The sequence below is a fragment of the Leopardus geoffroyi genome, chromosome B2, assembly GCF_018350155.1.
Source record: "Leopardus geoffroyi isolate Oge1 chromosome B2, O.geoffroyi_Oge1_pat1.0, whole genome shotgun sequence".
In the NCBI taxonomy this organism is placed as follows: domain Eukaryota; kingdom Metazoa; phylum Chordata; class Mammalia; order Carnivora; family Felidae; genus Leopardus; species Leopardus geoffroyi.
This window is the reverse complement of record NC_059332.1, coordinates 66724328-66743287: the sequence shown is the minus strand read 5'-3', so window position 1 is coordinate 66743287 and position 18960 is coordinate 66724328. Positions and strand designations below refer to the sequence as shown.

Genomic DNA, 18960 nt, shown 5'->3' with positions numbered 1-18960 from the left:
TGTTATATTCATTTCAGGCGTACAGTGTAGTGATTCAACAGTTCCATATATTACTCAGTGCTCATCAAAATTAAGTGTATTCTTAATCCCCTTCACCTGTTTCACCCATCCCTTTTTTAAGGCATATTCTGCAATGTGAATCCTTTAGCTATTATCCTTTCTGACACGAATTAGGTTACAAATGCATTCTGGTTATGCTGGAACACTGCTCTGCCCCAGGAATTTCTAAAAACACCAGGACTGTTAGAAACAGCCACCCAGAAATAGCCCCCCCTCCTTACCCAGTTCTGCTGGAAGATGAATCTTTATTAGAACCAACCTTTTCCTGGAGGCCCTCATAAGAAAGTGATGAAATAATCAGACCTAAAGTGTATTTATGTGTTTGTGTTTATGTGTGGCAAGGGAGAAAACATTGAATCCTAGGAGGATCTCTGGATGTCGAAGATGCACTGATTTAAAATGCTCATTTGTCTATGTACTGCTCCAACTGGAGAAGTCAAAAAAAAAAAAAAAAAAAAAAGTCATGGTCCTTAAGTCCTAACATTACAGGAAGCATCTGCTTTGAGAACAATGACTCATAGCCTCTGATAACAGAGTAACATTCTCCTTTGAAAGAGAGAGAGTACTCCCAGAAATGGTATTTTCAATGAAACTGTACGTCAACAGAGTCAAAAAACACCCATTGAAAGAGGTACATTTTCTCTCTCTCTTTTTCAAAGATCCATTCTGCTCTCAGGACAGTGTTGTCTGATGCAGTCTTGAGCACATTAGCCTTCCCAGAGGCATATGACCAACTCTCTTCCCAAAAGAAAAATCTAAGAATAAAGTTTAAAAACGAGCCACAATATCCCCTTCCCCCCACCACAGTGTTGGTACTATTTGCAGAAAAAAGAAAAGAGCCTGATAAAGGAGATTGCAGAAAAGATAATGCTGTAGAAATTCTAAAATAAGAGCATGCAAACATCTCAGCAAAGCCCAAACATTTATTAAAATCATCCATGTTATTCTGGACCTCTGCATTGCAGTATAACTGCCACACTAGTAGAGCCAAGATGATAAATTTTAGTTAATAAATAATGAATGTGGAACTACATGAAATATTATCCGCTCTGACTTAGTATTTCAATATTTTCTTTAGCCATTATCATAAGACCAGGATTCATTCATTTTCAGAAATACTAATTCAATAACAAAAACAGAGGTCTCCTCCTGTATAAAAAGGAAATAATGCTTCCTGCATCTTCTTCAGTATTACTACCTATAATATTAACTGCTGTTTACTGAATTCCCAATAGATGCTAGACACTGACTTTCACTTTACACCTGCCCTGGGAAGTAAGTTTCATCATCCCCATTTTATAAATGAGGAAACTAAGGCTCAGAACAGTTAGGTTACTGCAGGAGATCATGCAACTGGTGCTAAGACAATCTCAGATCTTTAGCCCTAATCTACATTTCCTCTCCAGGGAAACAAGGCCTCCCACCTTCCTTTCCTTACATTTCTCCTATGAAAGACAAAGTGGCTTGGCCCCTGTACACACCACTTCTTGCTGACTTCTATCCCAAACTTACCCACCTAGTCAGTCAACTTCTGGTGGAGATATAGATAAACTTTGATTTTATCTCCTTTCACGATAGTGTTAACTTCTCTATGCTGGTAGAGGATAAACATTAATATAATGAACTATTGTGAAATCCCTTCCACTCTTAATTATGTGCCCTTAAATTAATTTTTTAAGATAACTCTTAACATTATAGGCATTGATGCCTCAATTTCTGCCCTCTGACTAAACATCTAAACATGCTTCCAGTTAATTGTGCTTATAGTTAGGTGGTTAGGATTATGGGTGATCTTTGCTTATTTCCTTTACTTCCAGGATGGTTTATCAGGTTGTAAGCACTGAGCATATATTTCTCTTTCAATTAGAAAAAAAAAAATACTATAAAGGTTCATTTTAATGGAAAAAAAGCTAAGGTATTTACCCCCAAAATTATTTTTTCCTTAGAATCGAAAAAGAAGACATTCACTGAGCCAATTTAACCCTAAACCAGATTAGAATCCAAACTTACGGGAAGTGGGTTCTTTTACAAATGGCTCCCACATTTATATCATTTTCCCCTGTACTTTAAAAATTAAGAAATATTCCATAAAACTGGACTTTAACATTGTGTAGCTCTTTTCCTTTCCACAAGCCTATTTATTAACATCCTTAGCACTCAGTAAATATAAAGAAACACAGTTGCATATGGCTTATGTAAGCTATATAAATACGGTTTTGTGTCAGACTATTAAGTTTGCCCATTTCCTCTTCTGGGCAGTCACCGGCCTACATTTCCTAGCCTCGTTTGCAGCTCCACGTGGCCATCACAAGAGGAACAGAATTGATAATGAGCCACTTCTAGGCCTATCCCATAAAAACCTCCCACATGAGAAACTCAGTGCTCTTTCCCTGAAGTCTCAGAAGCCACATGTTGATGAGGGAGCCACAAAGTGGAAGGAGCCTGGGTCTCTTGGAAGAGCATACAAGAACACCATTTTAGACTTCACAGGAGCAAAAAGTAAAAGTGTACTACATAAAACACTGCAACTCTGGGGTTTCTCTGTTACCCACCCTAGCACATGGCTTTATTAACATACTCCAATTATTACTACAGAAGGGTAAGACTCTGTGCTGTTTATCTTACCTTTTTCAAAGACTCCCTCTGCTTCCAGGACAGAGACCGTGAGATTGGCTGCCATCTTGATGACCTCAGCCTTCACAGTGACCTGGGAGGGGCTGTGTTCCAGAAGCTCTACCCCAACAGTCACATTTCCTCCAGGCCTAATGACCCCTGGGGCTGTCACCAGAAACCTAGGCCTAAAGAGTTCCCAACAAGAGAAAAATACAATTTCTTATCTTTACATCTGCATTCTTTTCCAATCCTCAAATTTCACAGTGAGATAGACCCTCCATACTGTGTCAGTTCCAATTGTTGCAATTATCCCAGTATTGCTCCCACTGCTCCATTTAGCAACTGCACTGAAATGCTATGGAAACAAGAAATCCCATAAATCAATTTTAATGCAGTAATTCCTGTACACTAGAAGAGGGCATGTGTTATTTCCATTTTATAAGCCACAAACAGCACAGGATGGCATACACTGTGGCATGCAGAAGTTAGTGGCAAAGTTATAAGCCTCTAAGCTTCTCCTTTACAGACAACCTCATCCCAGTGTGATTTTTTTTTTCTTGGCTTAAACACCCGCGCACGCGCACACACACGCGCACACGCGCGCGCACACACACTTTGCGGGTTTTATTCAAACTTTCATCCTTGGGCATCTGCCCCAGAAAACATCATCTAACAAATACCACTGATTGAAAGACACCATCTGAAATTAAACTGCCAGTGGTAAAATGCCCAGGTGTAGCAGGGCATAAAAGTCAGCAAAAACAGCACTTTCTCTGCCCAAGCCAGGGGTTAAGGCTCAACTGCAAAACCCTTTAGGAGTGGGGCACTTTCCATTATGCGGCTTGTCTCATTAGTTATCTTCCTGCAGTGTCTGCACCTGAACCACTTCAGTCGCCGCAGCCCCACCTTGCCAATGCCGAAGTTGGGACAGTTAGGAAAAAATAGATCATGTGCCTTCGGGAGAAGAAGGCACGCTGTGTGGGAGAAGAAAAAAAAAAATTGCTTTGAGGAAAAGGCAGAGGCGACACGGACTAAAACTAGAAGGACTCTCTAGAAAGTAATTTCGGCCAGAGAGACGCTTCAACAACTTCACGGGTGGAAAAAGTAACTGTCCCGTGGAGAAGCACGCTGAGGCGACAGGCGGTCAAGCCTCCAGGCCGGTGCCTGGCTAGGGAGTGCCGCGGCGCGGCGGGTTCCCACCCGCGGCCGCACGGCCGCCGCCCCCTGCCGCCCGTCCGCCCGCCCCCCGCGCGCGCCCCGCGCCCGCGCTCCTACCCGGGGGCCGCGGCCAGTACCACGGTCCACACGCACACGAGGTGGGCGGCGGTCAGGAGCCCCGGGCCCCGCATCTCGGCCGCGTCTGCCTGAGCCACCGTCGGCTCCTGGGGAAATTCGCGGGCGCCGCGGGGTGTGGCTTTCCACCTCCTCCCCGCTTTTTTTTTCCCCTGACTCTGGAGTTTAGCAATCTGAAATGGGCGCGCCTAGAAGCGGAGTGAGAAGTCTAAATTGAGACGGGACTTGGTGGCTCCACCCCTCCCACCGGCATCACAATGGCGCTTCTGGCTGCTCCGGCAGGCATCGCAAACCCAGGGGGGGTCCGAAAGCGGTCTCTAAATGCGGTCAGCCCCACCTGGCCCCCAGCATCCCTGCTCCCCGCGGAGAACACAGGGCGCCCGCTTCCCCAGCCCACCGGGTTCCTCGGGCTGTTTACACTAGCGCTCTACCAACGATGCCCAGAGTGAATAAACAGGCCCATCCTTGTGAGGAGAAATTCAGAGCAGCTATGTGAACTGGAAAAAAATCAATCATTGTCCCCCAGACTATGAGTCATAATTTTAGAGAAATGGCACACACACACGCATATACACACACACACGAGGCCAAACCAAGGTACTTTCTGGATAGTTTAATGTATGTGAATGAAACAGGAGGGAAACGATTTTTACTTAAAACACAAATTAAGGTATTTTGTTTGCTTGTCCAGGAAAATGTTGTGGTTTCTCAGTTTAAAAAAAAAAAAAAAAAAAAAAAAAGGAAGAAAGAAAAGGAAAGAAAGGAATTCTGGCACATGCAAAAGCTAGGTGTTGCGACTCAGAACTGTGAGAAACAATTTTCCGGGGAGATGCTTTATATTTTGGGCCGTCTCTAAACACTCTTGCTACAGAAAGTATTCATTAAAACTGTAAAGTTTGGGGCGATTTGTATAAACACATTTAGGATTGGGGCAGCTCTCCTGTCCCAATAGGACAGTGGCCCTGGGTGCCCAGCAGTTACTTGAGCCCAGCTCCTTGCCATCCTGGCTTGTCAACAAGCTCCTTCCCCAGTTCTTTGGCACTGGCACCATCTTCAGATGACTCAGGTTTCACCATGACTACACCATAAAAGCAGAGAACTGCCAGAAACTGTTGGAAACAGGGCACATTCAGTCCCTGACAACTTAAAGTTTCTAACCCATGGAGAAAAGTTTTAGATGGTGACTTTTGAATGCGGGGTAAAATGCAAAAGGAAAAGAGGTCAGCAAAGGGATGTCATATGACAAAATTATGTGCTAAATAAGGGAGAAAGTAGCACCTAGACAAACTGTGGTTTTTGGAATCCAGGAACTTGCCTTCCTCCTTTTCCTGTTCCACCCTTTTTCACCCTGCTGCACAGCTAGCAGAGGTCCCTTATGTCCCTATGTCTCCCACAGGCAGTCTATCTTTAGTGGCCGGCTTCCTGTGCAGGCAGGGCTTGAGGATAGTGAAAAGTGTCTGAGTGGATCCTTGGGTAGAGATCCTGTCCCTAACATAACCATTACCGCTGGTCTAGTCTCCTTACCTCTGTTGTTCAGCGAGGAGGACCGGGGTCAAGTGTGAGCCAAGCCTGGAGCTCTAAATCCGTGCTTCTCAAACTCTAACACGTATGAGAACCACATGAAAATGCAAGCGCTATTTCTGGGATGGGGACTGAGATTCTGCTTTTCTCCGGTATACTGTGGGTCACAGAAGGTCTACAAGGAGAGGCAATTTGGAGGCACTTTGACTTAAAAAGGGATTTGGGAACATGGAGAGAATTCTTTTCAAGCTTCACTTCACGGGAATGGATCAACAAGTTCAGCTTTGTTCTAGAGGCAAGAAGATGTAAGAGGGACTCCAAATGTTGCATTCCAAGAAGACCTATAGAAAAGTTTAGAATGACCTAGTTATTTATTTGTTTAAGTTTATTTATTTAGAGAGAGAGCACAGGCAGGAGAGGGGCAGAGAGAGAGGAAGAAAGAGAGAATCCCAAGCAGCCTTTGTGGGGCTCAAACCCATGAACTGTGAGATCATGACCTAGTGGAGATAAAGAGTGAGACATTTAACTGACTGAGCCATCCAGGCACCCCTGACCTAGTTATTTTATAAAATTAAATCTGTGCCAATCTTAAAATGTACCTCTCTATTTATGCCTTCCTTCTTTCAATACACACTTGTTGAAAAGCTTAATCACACAGAAATTTAGCGATGTAGATTTGCATAGAGATGAAGCTACTACAGGCGTGGTACAGAGCACTCAATAAAAATGTTTTAAAAGGATTATCTCTGTTCATCTCAGAGGTTTTTTAATCAATGAAGAAAAATTGAAAATAATCTGAGGCTAAAAATAAGGGATTGGCTTAAATAAATTATGGTATATCCATGCAACAGAACACTGCAAAGTAATTAAAAATTAAGTTCTTGGGGCGCCTGAGTGGCTCAGTCGGTTAAGCACCCGACTTCAGCTCAGGTCACGATCTCGTGGTCCGTGAGTTCGAGCCCCGCGTCAGGCTCTGGGCTGATGGCTCAGAGCCTGGAGCCTGCTTCTGATTCTGTGTCTCCCTCTCTCTCTGCCCCTCCCCCGTTCATGCTCTGTCTCTCTCTGTCTCAAAAATAAATTAAAAAAAAAAAATTAAGTTCTTGAATTGGAGACTAATTATCTAGAGATAAACATTCATGATATGCTGATGTGTGGATAGAGAACCTGTTTTATAAAACAGAATCTAAATATGATTCCATTTTCATAAAAATAAAGTGTGTTTATGTATACATATATATTATAGATATATGCACTAAAGACAGAGTTGAAGGATATTCACCAAAATGTTATCTGTATCCTGGTAATTACCTGTATCTACCAACTGTTCCATAATAAATATAATTGTCATTTTCATTTTGGAAGAAAACAATAAAATGGTATTGTGTTACTAAGTAGCGAGTAAGGGAACATCTTAGAAACTCTTCTGAATAAAATTCATGAATTTTAATACTAAAAAAAATATGTGTGTTCCTCCCATGAAAACTGAATGGCCTTTGGCATAAGAATTCCCCACTGCTCCTGTGTCCCTCCTGACCTATCTTCAGGGTGTGGTTCAACGAGAAAGCAGAACCAGTATGAGACTGATCCTATGCAATCATGGCAGCTGGTGGAGCAGCCATTGCTTCTGTGTCTAGAGTTGAACCTAAAGTTGCTCTAAGTCAGCCGGGGGGGCAGGGGGGAGAGCTAAACGTGGACAAGAACAAGGAAACATGAGGGAGAACTGGAACCCAGGTCTCTCTTAGCACCTCCAACTGTGCTATCATGGGTAATCTGCAAGAGAAGCTGGCATCTTTCACCAAGAGCTGCATATGCACTTAGCCCAGAAGTCAGAAAAGTTCAAGGAGGAGATCTAACAACTGAAGAAACATAGGCCCCATTGCCACCCCATACCCACAAAGTGATTTAGCAGATCAGTAACAATGAGACCAAGTGGCTCACCTGCCTAACACCTTGCACTGACCTTCAGAGAGTAAACAATATGGTTTCTGCTTCACTACTGGCTTCCAAGTTCACACAGAACGTCTCTTGCAACCAACTCCAACTCAGAACCATACAGGGAGGGGAATTCTGAGAAATTTAGCTCCATCTTAGATAAGTTGCCACAGTACAAAGCTACCAAAGTCTGTGCCTCATCAACTTGACATCTGTGTCTTATCCCTTTTAACGCTATTAACTTCAAAAAAAAAAAAAAAAAAAGACAATAGAAAAGTCATACTTTCACTTAGCATGAGACAACTATCCCTCATACAACCAAACACAACCTACACCTCTCTCCAAAAGGGGATACAAAATTCCTTTAATCATCTTTGGACTTTGTTCATGCCTCATCTAGCTGAATCACATTCTCACTTTGAGATCCTATATAATACCAAGGTATAAGTTAATAGCTACTATTAACACATATGATAAAAGAATGACAGGGAGAAAAAAATATTTGGTTAATATGTACACAAATGTATTTATAGCAAAACAAGAGGGAAGTGCAAATACACTTTGAGAAATGAGGGTACAGTCCTCAGTTTTGCTACTGGTCACACGGAAGTAGATGGTATTTATAAACTACCTTCTTCCACTACATATTTCTCTGCTCTCAATAAGCACCTAACTTCTTTGCATGGTTCTTTGTGTGGTGAGGTGACCCAAATCTTCATTCCTGAAGGATCTGGGCCATTAGCAGTTCTTCCTATATCGTATTGTTGTTTTCTATTGATCTTAATCATGGGACCTGGGAAAACTAAGAGATGCCCCAGTATATCTTCTGCATTCTAGAAATACTCCAAACTTTCAGTGTGTGGTGGCAACTCCTTGACAAGCAGGATCATTCACTCACTCCTGCCAATAGATAGAGTAACCTCTTCTTTGGCTATTGATCCACTGACATGAGGAGCCCCAAGTGACCGGATAGCAATCCCAACCACCAGTTTAGCTGAAACATTGCAGTCCCCTACTAGAAGAAGTGCTCTCTTGGAAACCGAGACCTCTACACCAGCAGAGCCCAATGTTACTCTGGAATTGGAAGCAAAAATTTCAGTAGTGGATCACTAGAGGTAATAGAGGAACCACTCTTATTTCCACCCCTTTATTCTCAGACCAGTGAAACTGGCTTTAGGAGAAACATTAGTTGCTGATTTAGAGCACACACCACATCCTAGAGTTTATTGTTCAATTTTTACACACTGAAATTTGTAACATTTCAGAAATATTATATATGAAATTAATGTCAATTTATATACATCATCTATTTGAGGCCTATATCGATAGAATGCTGCACAGAACACCAAAATATTCCCTGAGAATTTTTTTACCCAAGAACAGAAAGAAAAAAAAAATCCCTGTCCACTGGAAAACAAGGAATGATATTGAAATTAACTAGGGATAATACTAATGAGACATATCTTTAACTTTCTATATGACAGTACAGAGTTTAAAATTAGAATTCTATGTCCAACCAAAATATCAAACAAGAGTGAAGATAAAATAAAAATATTTCCAGAAATGGAATGGCTCCGAAACTTTGCCTTCCACAAACTCTTTTTAGGAAGTTACTTTAGGAAGACATATTTAGCAAACCAATTTTAAAAAGCCAAGACAAAGGAAGTTGTAAGACTCAGGAAAAAGTATATATAACCCCAAACAGCAATGAAGAAAGAAGTTTCAACAGGAAGAATTCTAAGAATAAGATCTCAAGGGGGGAGAGGGGGAAGGGAGATCTTAATAGAATAGATTAACACGATGGAAAATTGGGGGAGAAAATTGAAACAACAATATTGTAAGATAATGCAATAAAAGGTAAAGTAAATTAGATGCTCAAGGAAAAAGAAAACTGAATAAAAAGGGAAGTATAACTGTAATTCATTAGTTGGGTCTGCAGTAAACAATAATTACATAATTATGTTGATACAAGCATGGTATATTGATCTATAACTTACAGAATCAACCTCACTGAAGGGAAGGAATTAAACTTTATTCCGCTTTTCCTATACAAACTGCATCACTGGGTAACTAGTAGATATGGGGACATTTCTCCTTATACAAGTTTTTGAGCTGATAAATGTAATAAAATGAATATGAGAATTAGAGCAGCACCGAAACACACCCTTAATGAATTAATAGATCTAGACCAGTGCTGCCCAGGAGAACTTTCTGTAATGATAGAAATGCTTTGGGGCGCCTGGGTGGCTCGGTCAGTTAAGCGTCTGACTTCGGCTCAGGTCATGATCTCACGGTCCGTGAGTTCGAGCCCCGCGTCGGGCTCTGTGCTGACAGCTCAGAGCCTGGAGCCTGTTTCAGATTCTGTGTCTCCCTCTCTCTCTGCTCCTCCCCTGTTCATGCTCTGTCTCTCTCTGTCTCAAAAATAAATAAACGTTAAAAAAAATTAAAAAAAAAAAAAAGAAATGCTTTGCATCTGCCCTAACACAGTAGCCATGAGCAACATGAGGTTATGAGCGTTTGACATGTGGCTAGTAAAACTGAAAAACTGAATTTTAATGTTATTTAATTTGAACTAATTTAAATGTAAAAAGCGGGGCGCCTGGGTGGCTCAGTCGGTTAAGCGTCAGACTTTGGCTCAGGTCATGATCTCGCGGTCTGTGAGTTCAAGCCCCGCGTCGGGCTCTGGGCTGACAGCTCAGAGCCTGGAGCCTGTTTCAGATTCTGTGTCTCCCTCTCTCTGACCCTCCCCCATTCATGCTCTGTCTCTCTCTCTCTGTCTCAAAAGTAAATAAACGTGAAAAAAATTTTTTCAAAAAAAAATAAATAAAATAAATGTAAAAAGCAACATGTGACTAATAGCAACCACCATAGATCATGCAGACTTAAACAATGATCATAAATGCCCACTAAGTATCACAAAAGGAGACATCCAGATAGTATGTCTCCCAGTAGAAGAACCCATACCACCTAAGTGGGCTTGCCAAAAAATTGAATGCGAATCAGATCAAGCCTCTAGATTCGACTACCAATTTGCAAGGAAATATAGGGGATCATATTAAATACTACATGGATGTATTAACAAAATTCAGACCACAGGAAAATTTATAAAACAATCTAATTTCTTCAACAAATAAATTGCAAGGAAAAATAAAAGAATGGAAACTATGGATTTAAAGGGACTTAAAAGACAACTAATAGCAATATATTATGAAAAATTTGGTTCCATTACAAACCAAAAACCTAAAAAAGAAGTTATTACGTTTCTGAATGGTTGAAATTGTGAATACTGACAAGATAATGGATGATATTTTAAAAATTTTATTAATTATTTACATTGGGGTTCTATTTTCTTTTTTTGAGTTCTGTTTTCTAAAAGGGTGTTTATCTTTTGGAAATACATACTGAATATTTATGGGTGAAATATTACATCTGGGATTTGCTTCATAAATAACACAGGAACCAATTCAGACCTATAAGATGGCTATTATAAAAACAAAAACATGGGGCGTCTGGATGGCTCAGTCAGTTAAGTGTCTGACTTCAGCTCAGGTCATGATCTCTTGGTTCATGAGTTTGAGCCCTGCATTGGGCTCTGAGCTGTCAGCACAACTTCAGATTCTGTGTCTCCCTCTCTCTCTCTGCCCCTCCCCAGCTCGTACTCTGTCCCTCTCTCTCTCAAAAATAAATCAACATTTTAAAAAATTATAAAAACAAAAACAAACAAAACAGAAAATAACAAGTATTAGAAAGGGGTGTAGAAACCTTTGTTGAAAGGTGCATTGTGCATTGTTGGTAGGAGTGTAAATGGTGCAGCCACTGTGAAACATGGTATGGCAGCTCCTAAAAAAAATAAACATAGAATTACCATACGATCCAATAATCCATTTCCGAGCATATGCCTAAAAGAGTTGAAGGTAGGGACTCAAACAGATATTTGTACACCCTTGTTCATAGAAGAATTCTTCACAATAGCCAAAAGGTGAAAGCAACCCAAGTGTCCTTGATGAATGGATGAATAATAAAATGTGATGTATCCTTACGATGGGATATTATTCAGTCTTAAAAAGGAAGGAAATTCATGCTCAGGTTGGGACCTTGAAAATATGCTAACTAAGGGAAATAAGCAAGTTATGAAAGGACAAATGTTGTATGAGTTCATTTATATGAGGTACCTAGAGTAGTCAAGCTTATGGGGATAGAGAGTACCCTCCACTGGTGGTTGCCAAGGGCTGAGGAGAGGGAGGAATGGAGAGTTATTGTTTAACGAGTAGGGAGATTCAGTGTGGGAAGATGAAAAAGTTCTGGAGATGGATGGTAGTGTTGGTTACACAACAATGCTAATGTACTTAATGACAAAGAACATTATGCTTAAAAATGGTTAAAATGGTAAATTTTATGTTATGTATATTTTACTACAAAAAGTAACAATACAGGAAGGAATAAGCAGGTGGGGCAAAGATGGAATTATACGGCTGTGAGTTGATGACTGTTGAAGCTGAATGATGAGTATATGGGGATTCATTTTACTCTTCTCTCTACTTCTGTATATGTTCAAAATTTTCCATAATGAAAATATTTTTGTACCAAAACAAGATTTATACGAAGAAACAAAAAAAATCAGTTTAAAAGAAAAAACTAAGGGGCACCTAGGTGGTTCAGTCAGTTAAACATCTCACTCTTGATCTTGGTTCGGGTCATGATCTCACGGTTTGTGGGTTCAAGCCCCACATGAGGCTTTGCACTGACAGCACGGAGACTGCTTGGGATTCTCTCTCTCTGCCCCTCCCCCGCTCATGTGCACACTCTCTCTCCCTCTCTTTCTCTCAAAATAAATAAACTTTAAAAAAAAAGGAAAAAACTTAAGCAGAAAAATAGCTAATAAAACTCACCAGAAAAATATCATCACAGAGAAAACGAAAATTATGACCAAAAATTGTGTCCTAAATTACCACAGCCTAAGGAAGATACTTAGGTAAGACTTCAATGAAGAGATGGAGAGCCAGTGGAAAGATGAAACTGGAACTAGAAATGCAAGGAAAGAAAATTCTCAGTTTAAAATGACTTCCTCTAGAAAGAGACAATTGTAGGTAATGGGGATTGCTGGGTTTTCTTTTGTTTTTCTACTAAGTCTTGTAGAATTATCTGAATCTTTAAACTATGTGCATATGTAATTGTTTTCACACTATGTGTCAAGATTTTTAAACCTCACCAGTAGTATATACACACCAAAGGTTAATTGTTACATTGACCTAATACTTTGTTTTGTTCTGTTACCAACATTTTAACTTCTTGGCTTCTCCTTGCTTTTCATATTCATTGTTCACTTTTGGCACCTGTGTAACCTTAGAAATGAACACTGTATATTGACTACCAGAAAGTGATCCAGTGACTCCCTCTGCCATATATTCCTTTTTCAGAGCTGGAAAGGTAAAATACACCTTTCTAGTTTCAATCCAGCTAGACGTGGCCATGTGACATAATTCTGCACGACGATACATCCAAAAAAAGACTGCAGAGAATGCATTCTCTCCCTGAATAAAAAAGCAACACCCCAAGAAAGCAGGCCCTTGGCTTGTCTGCTTCCAACCTGCCCAGGACACAGGCATCAGACCTTGCAACTCAGAGGATGAAAGCCACCTGAGGAGAACAGAAGGAAAGATAGGTACAAGGTACCTGGATCGGGAGCACACTAGTAAGCAGCTGTAGCAGCCCTGGACTGCTCCAAATGCCTCCTTCCCCATCAGTTCATCTCCTTGTGGGAGGGAATTCCTGAGTCAGCGCCAGCCTGTCAAGCCTTTCCCCATGGGATTCTCCCCTTAGGCGAGGTTGGCAAGCTGTATGGTGAGCCTACTGTTGCCTCAAAGCTCTCCACTGCCACTTCTCTCTCATGCCTGTCCAGAACATGAAAGGTGATCTTTCACATCCTGTCTTGCCCCCACAAAACCAGCACACCCTTGAGGTCAATGAGAAAGTAAGTTCTCCACCCATTCTTCAATATTTTTTCTTTTGATTACGGCATACATTTCCACTGTCGTATTTTTTTAATATTTCTTTCTTTCTTTTTCTTTCTTTCTTTCTTTCTTCTCTTTCTTTCTCTTTCTTTCTTTCAAGAGACAGAGAGTGTGTGCCCGTGTGCGAATGTGTGTGAGCCAGGGAGGGACAGAGAGAGAGGGAGAGAGAATCCCAAGCAGGCTCCAGGCTGTCAGCACACAGCCCATACCAGGGGCTCAATCTCACAAACAAAGCATGAGATCATGACCTAAGCCAAAATTAAGACTTGGATGCTCAACTGACTGAGCCACCCAGGGCCCTGCCCCCCACTGTCATAGTTTAATCATAAGTTTCATCCAATCAAGCTTCAAGGGATGTTATAAGGATATATTTACTCCCATGTGCTAAAATGTGTTTGCTTATTGAACTTTTATCAAATCACATATTTTTGGAAAAAGGAATTGTATAACAGAAAAGAATAAAACCTGTGTGAATAGCATTACATAAATCTGATTCTAATATATTTAGAATATAAACCAAGTATTCAATGTACAAAAATAAAAATGATTTGAAATGGAAACAAAACAGAAATGAGTCATGAAGCCAACCATATCCTTGGGTTTGTAGTGCCTAGTTTCACTGTCTTTGCTGACCTGCCTCCAGATCTTAGACTCAGTTCATCCATAATGGCTAGACTTGCCTTTGCCATGCAGTTCCCACCTCAGGACTCAGCCTGAGCCTGTGTGCATTCATACATATTTAGCTCATTTTGGCTTCTGCTCCCCTCCCAGGGTCAGCTGGCCCAAGAGCCACACAGCTGCTGTTCTCAATTCCTTGCTTTCACTGGCACCAAATATATACTTTGACTCCTATAGGGCCTGGTACTCTACCACCATTGAACTAGTCTCTTACAGAAAGATGACATTTTCATTTTCAATATGTTAAAAAATCATATATTAATGAGTACTTCATTCAGATGCCTCTTTCAGTTACTGAAATAATTTATTATTGCATACTGCCTTTTTTCTCTTTTAATTTTTACTTCTTCCATTTATTTTTTTATTTATTTATAGAGAGAGCAGATGTAAGTGGGGGAGAGGGGCAGAGGGAGGGAGAGACAATTTTAAGCAGGCTCCATACTCACTGTGGGGCCTATCACAAGGCTCGATGCAAGGCTCGATCCCAGGACTCTGGGATCATAACCTGAACCGAAATCTAGAGTCAGACGCTCAACTGACTGAGCCACACAGGTGACCCTCCTTTTCTTTTTAAATTAGCTAGGCACAACCCATGGATCGGGACCACTGGATACTTCATCAAGAATTCTTGGGCTTTAGCTGGGAGGATGGCCTGCAAGAGAGAGAAAACAAATTGACTAGGTATCCTGTATGTCCCCAGGAGTCAGTGTAGCAGAAGTTTATTGAAGACAAGGAACATGGCATGCTCTCCTTTTGCATGAGCAAAGAAAAGAAATGAGCAGGGTTCTTCTTCAAAAGTCAAGATAAGATGCCTGCATTTCCCTTCATAGAGATATAGCATCAAAGAGAATTGGAGCTACAGGATTTCTACACAAATGGTGGGTCAACCTTCTCAGCCATGGCAAGGGTCCAGGACGATGCAGGGAGGACTGTTCCTTCTACTCTCTTTTGTACACACAGGGACTAATGGATAAATACACAGTGTGTCTCATCCAAGAGTGGGCAAAGTTGAGAAAAACCCAACTGAGAGGGTTTTGTGGTTTGGCTTTGTTCCTTTCTTTTTTTAACTTAAAAAATTATGTGACAACTCCTGACAAGTTCAACACCTACCTCTTTGTTCTCTCCTCCATTCTCTTCCTCTCCCTCACTAGATATTTGACATTGTCCAGAAGCAACCATCATCGTCATTTAGAATACACCCTTCCACTCAGTACTCGTACTAGTAAGGTTGAGTACATCTTCACATATTAATTTTCATCTTCTATAAATGGCCTCATGAGATCTTTTCTCCCGTTTGTATTAGGTTGTTTTTTCTCACAGTTTTTTAGGAACTTTATGTGTGCTGGACTAAAATGTTATCCTAATGTATAAGTTACAAATATGTCCCTCAGTCTCTCTAGTTTTTGTTTATTCTCTCCTCTGTGGTACAGAAATTTGTATTTATGGTATGGGCAAATTTGTCACCCTTTTATTTCATGGGCTGTGCCTTCTGTTAAAAAATAATCTCTTCCTACTGCAAAGTCAAAAAGATATTCTCCCATAATTTCTTCAAGTAGTCTTAAAGTTTTTTCACGTCTAGATTTTTAATCCATAAAAATTTTTTATTTACATACAGTGTGAGGAAGGTATCTGATTTTACTTTTCCATAGGAATCCACTGTCCCAATAAATGGGTTAAATAATGATTCTTTCTTTATTTGTATTGCCACCTGAACAGACTTTTAGTTCTTCAGTATCTTGTCTGCATTTCTTTCTATAGTAACAAAAATTTTAACTGGAAACCTGGGCATTCAGACTTAAGTACATTTCCCAGCCTTACTTACAGCAGAATGTGGCCATGTTCTGGCCAACAAGTTGTTAGAGGAAGTAGTGTATGCAAACTTCAGGAAATGTCCCCAAAGGGAGGAGACATACCTTCTTCCTTCCTAAACCTCTTTTCTTCTGGTGGAATACAGACATGTTGGCTAGAGCTGGAGGAACCATCCTGAGCCATTAGTTGAGTTTAGGAAATTTGGCCATGCACAGTGGTATAAAAAGTTATAAGAAGTGGTATAAAAAGTTGCTCCCTCACTTCCTCTGCATTAATAGGTGAGAAAGAAATACACATCTATCCTGTTTAAGCCATTGCCATTTTGAGAATTCTGTCTCTCACAGAAAGAAATTCTAACTAATATATCAATCTGCCACAAATACTTCAGTCTATTTCTAAGCTCTCATTTCTCTTCTACTGACCTATTTATCTATCATTGGACCAGACACCATATGCTTTAATTAATATAGTTTTATATTAAGTTTTAATGTCTAATATGTAAATCACCTCCCCTAGTTCCTTTTCAGAATTGCTTTTGGCAGTTCTTTGACTATTACTCCTCCATATTGACTTTAGAGTCTGTCTAGTTCCATGGCAGAAAGTGTTGTGGCATTTTTACTTGAATTTCATTTAACCTATAGATAACTTAAGGAGCATCAACACCATTATGAAATTGAATGTTCCCATCCATGGGCATGGTATAGCTCTAGATTTATGTTTTTATGTTTTACAATAACATTTTTTGCTTTTTCTCCATAAAGGTCTGCATATCCTTTGTCAGATTTATAGTCCCTGGGGCACCTGGGTGGCTCAGTTGGTTAAGTGTCTAACTCTTGGTTTCAGCTCAGGTCATGATCTCATGGTTTGTGATGTGAATTCGAGCCCCATATCGGGCTCTGTGCTGACAGCTTAGAGCCTGGAGCCTGCTTCAGATTCTGTGTCTCCCTCTCTCTACCCCTCTCCCACTCATGCTCTGTCTCTCTGTCTCTCTCTGTCTCTGTCTCTGTCTCTCTCTCTCTCTCTCTGAAAAATAAATAAACATTGGGAAAAAAAAGATTCAGGGGCACCTGGGTGGCTCAGTCGGTTAAGTGTCCGACTTCAGCTCAGGTCATGATCTCACCGTCCGTGAGTTCAAGCCCCACGTTGGGCTCTGTGCTGTCAGCTCAAAACCTGGAGCCTGCTTCAGATTCTGTGTCTCCCTCTCTCTCTCTCTCTCTGCCCCTCCCTCACTCATGTTCTGTCTCTGTCTCTCAAAAATGAATAAATGTTAAAAAAAAATTTTTAAAGATTCATAGTCCTTGATGTTATTGTAAGTGGTATTTTTTATTGCAATGTTTAATGGGTTACTGACGGTATAAAAAATACCATTAAGGGGCGCATGGGTGGCTCAGTCGGTTAAGCGTCCGACTTCGGCTCAGGTCATGATCTCACAGTTTGTGAGTTCGAGCCCCGCGTCGGGCTCTGTGCTGACAGCTCAGAGCCTGGAGCCTGCTTCACATTCTGTGTCTCCCTCTCTCTGCCCCTTCCCTGCTCATGCTGTGTCTCTCTCTGTCTCAAAAGTAAATAAACATTAAAAAATTAAAAAAAAAAAAACACCATTAATTTTTGTGTATTAATCTTATATTCAGCAACCCTGCTGAACTCTTATTTGTTCTAAGAGTTTGTCTGCAGAGTCTCTTGCATTTCCTATTAGTTACTTTCCATCAAGTAACCATAGGGATGTGGAAAAAGTAGAGCTGAATTGACTCAATGGTGACAGCATCAAGAGTCTTGAAATAGAAGAGAGTATAGGCAAGAAGTTTGGATGCTAGCAGTAGAGACAAGCCAGTAACATGGTGACAGGATGAACAAGGCAGAGTTGGAATTCTGAGCAAGAATACAAGTTACCACTCTTGAGGGGTATGTGTTAGCACTGGAGCCAGAGATAGGGCCATGAAACACAGGAGTTGAGGGAAAGGAGAGTAGAGTCTAAGAAGATTCAAGAATCACAGGCAGTAACTGAACCAGACAACATCACTCCCATAGAGATCATTTAAGGCAGATCAGTTTGGGCCAAAAATAGACTTTGTCCAATCTGAAGAAACATGGGGACAAAAGTTGCTCTGTCTTAGTTGAGACACTGAATGCCACTATGGGAGTCAATACCATTGCTAAGCAGGAAGGTGTATGGCAGAAAAGAGAAGAACTGGATCCCAGCCAAGGATGGATGACTGGAAGCCACTTTAGACTGAAACATTTTGACATCTCATAAACACTGAAAAGAAAGGTAATTTTGTCAGGGCTGCAGTGTCTCTCCAGAGCTTGTAGTTAATAAGCCCTTCTTTACAATTCTTGTCACCACTTCTGAATTCTGTAGTGTTTTACATTTTCATTACAGGGTTATGTGAATTTTAATAAAAGGCTCAGAATATTATAGCAATGCCTCTGAGTTCTAGATGTCTATGTAAGGGGCCCTGAAATCACATTAGGATAGTTAGGAAACAGCTCTACTATCTGGAATAGGATTCTTACTCTTTTCAACCTAAAGGTCTAAAAGCAGAGGGGTGTCTGGATGGTACATCAGTTGGTTAAGCATCCAAATCTTGATTTCAGCTGAGGTCATGATCTCATGGTTCATGGGTTCAGGCCTCACATTGGGCTTTGCACTGACAGCGCGGAGCCTGCTTGGGATTCTCTCTCTCTCTCTCTCTCTCTCTCTCTGCCCCTTCCCGGTGGGCATATCCTCTCTGTCTCTCTCTCCCTCCCCCTGCTCTCTCTCAAAAATAAATAAATAAATAAACATGAAAAAAAAATGTTAAGGTCTAACAGTAAAAATCAGGAGGGATGGTAATTGGGACTAGAGGTCCATAAAGTGATAGATGCCAGAACTCATTTGACTTTCATTCTGAATCTAGGAAAAGCCTGCTGCAAATGGTTACCACCATGCCAGTGGCCAGAGAAGTAGCCAGACTTTTAACAACCTCCAGAGACCCAGGGTGCTGCCATTCTGCATCAGCCTGCCACCTAGTGGTCATAGCAGTTTATGCAACATGTTACTAGAGTC

The 18960-nt window shown here is 40.9% G+C and overlaps 1 protein-coding gene across 6 annotated transcripts in view; it reads right to left on the bottom strand.

Annotated features, from left to right (window-relative positions):
* CD109 (CD109 molecule) overlaps nt 1-18960 on the bottom strand; it is a 172801-nt gene that overhangs the window by 135385 nt on the left and 18456 nt on the right. For 3 of the 6 annotated variants that reach the window (XR_006717338.1, XM_045498780.1, XM_045498779.1), the window contains exons 1-2: nt 3949-4411; nt 2686-2858 (exon numbers count right to left, since the gene is read on the bottom strand). Coding sequence is in view for 5 of the 6 variants with exons in the window: in XM_045498780.1 (XP_045354736.1) it covers nt 2686-2858; nt 3949-4022 (247 nt within the window). In the remaining variant the exon portion in view is untranslated. Of the gene's footprint in view, nt 1-2685; nt 2859-3948; nt 4452-5490; nt 5829-11181; nt 11260-14554; nt 14761-18960 lie in introns of those variants that run through there. The other 3 variants (XM_045498781.1, XM_045498782.1, XM_045498778.1) reach the window with 3 other exon arrangements.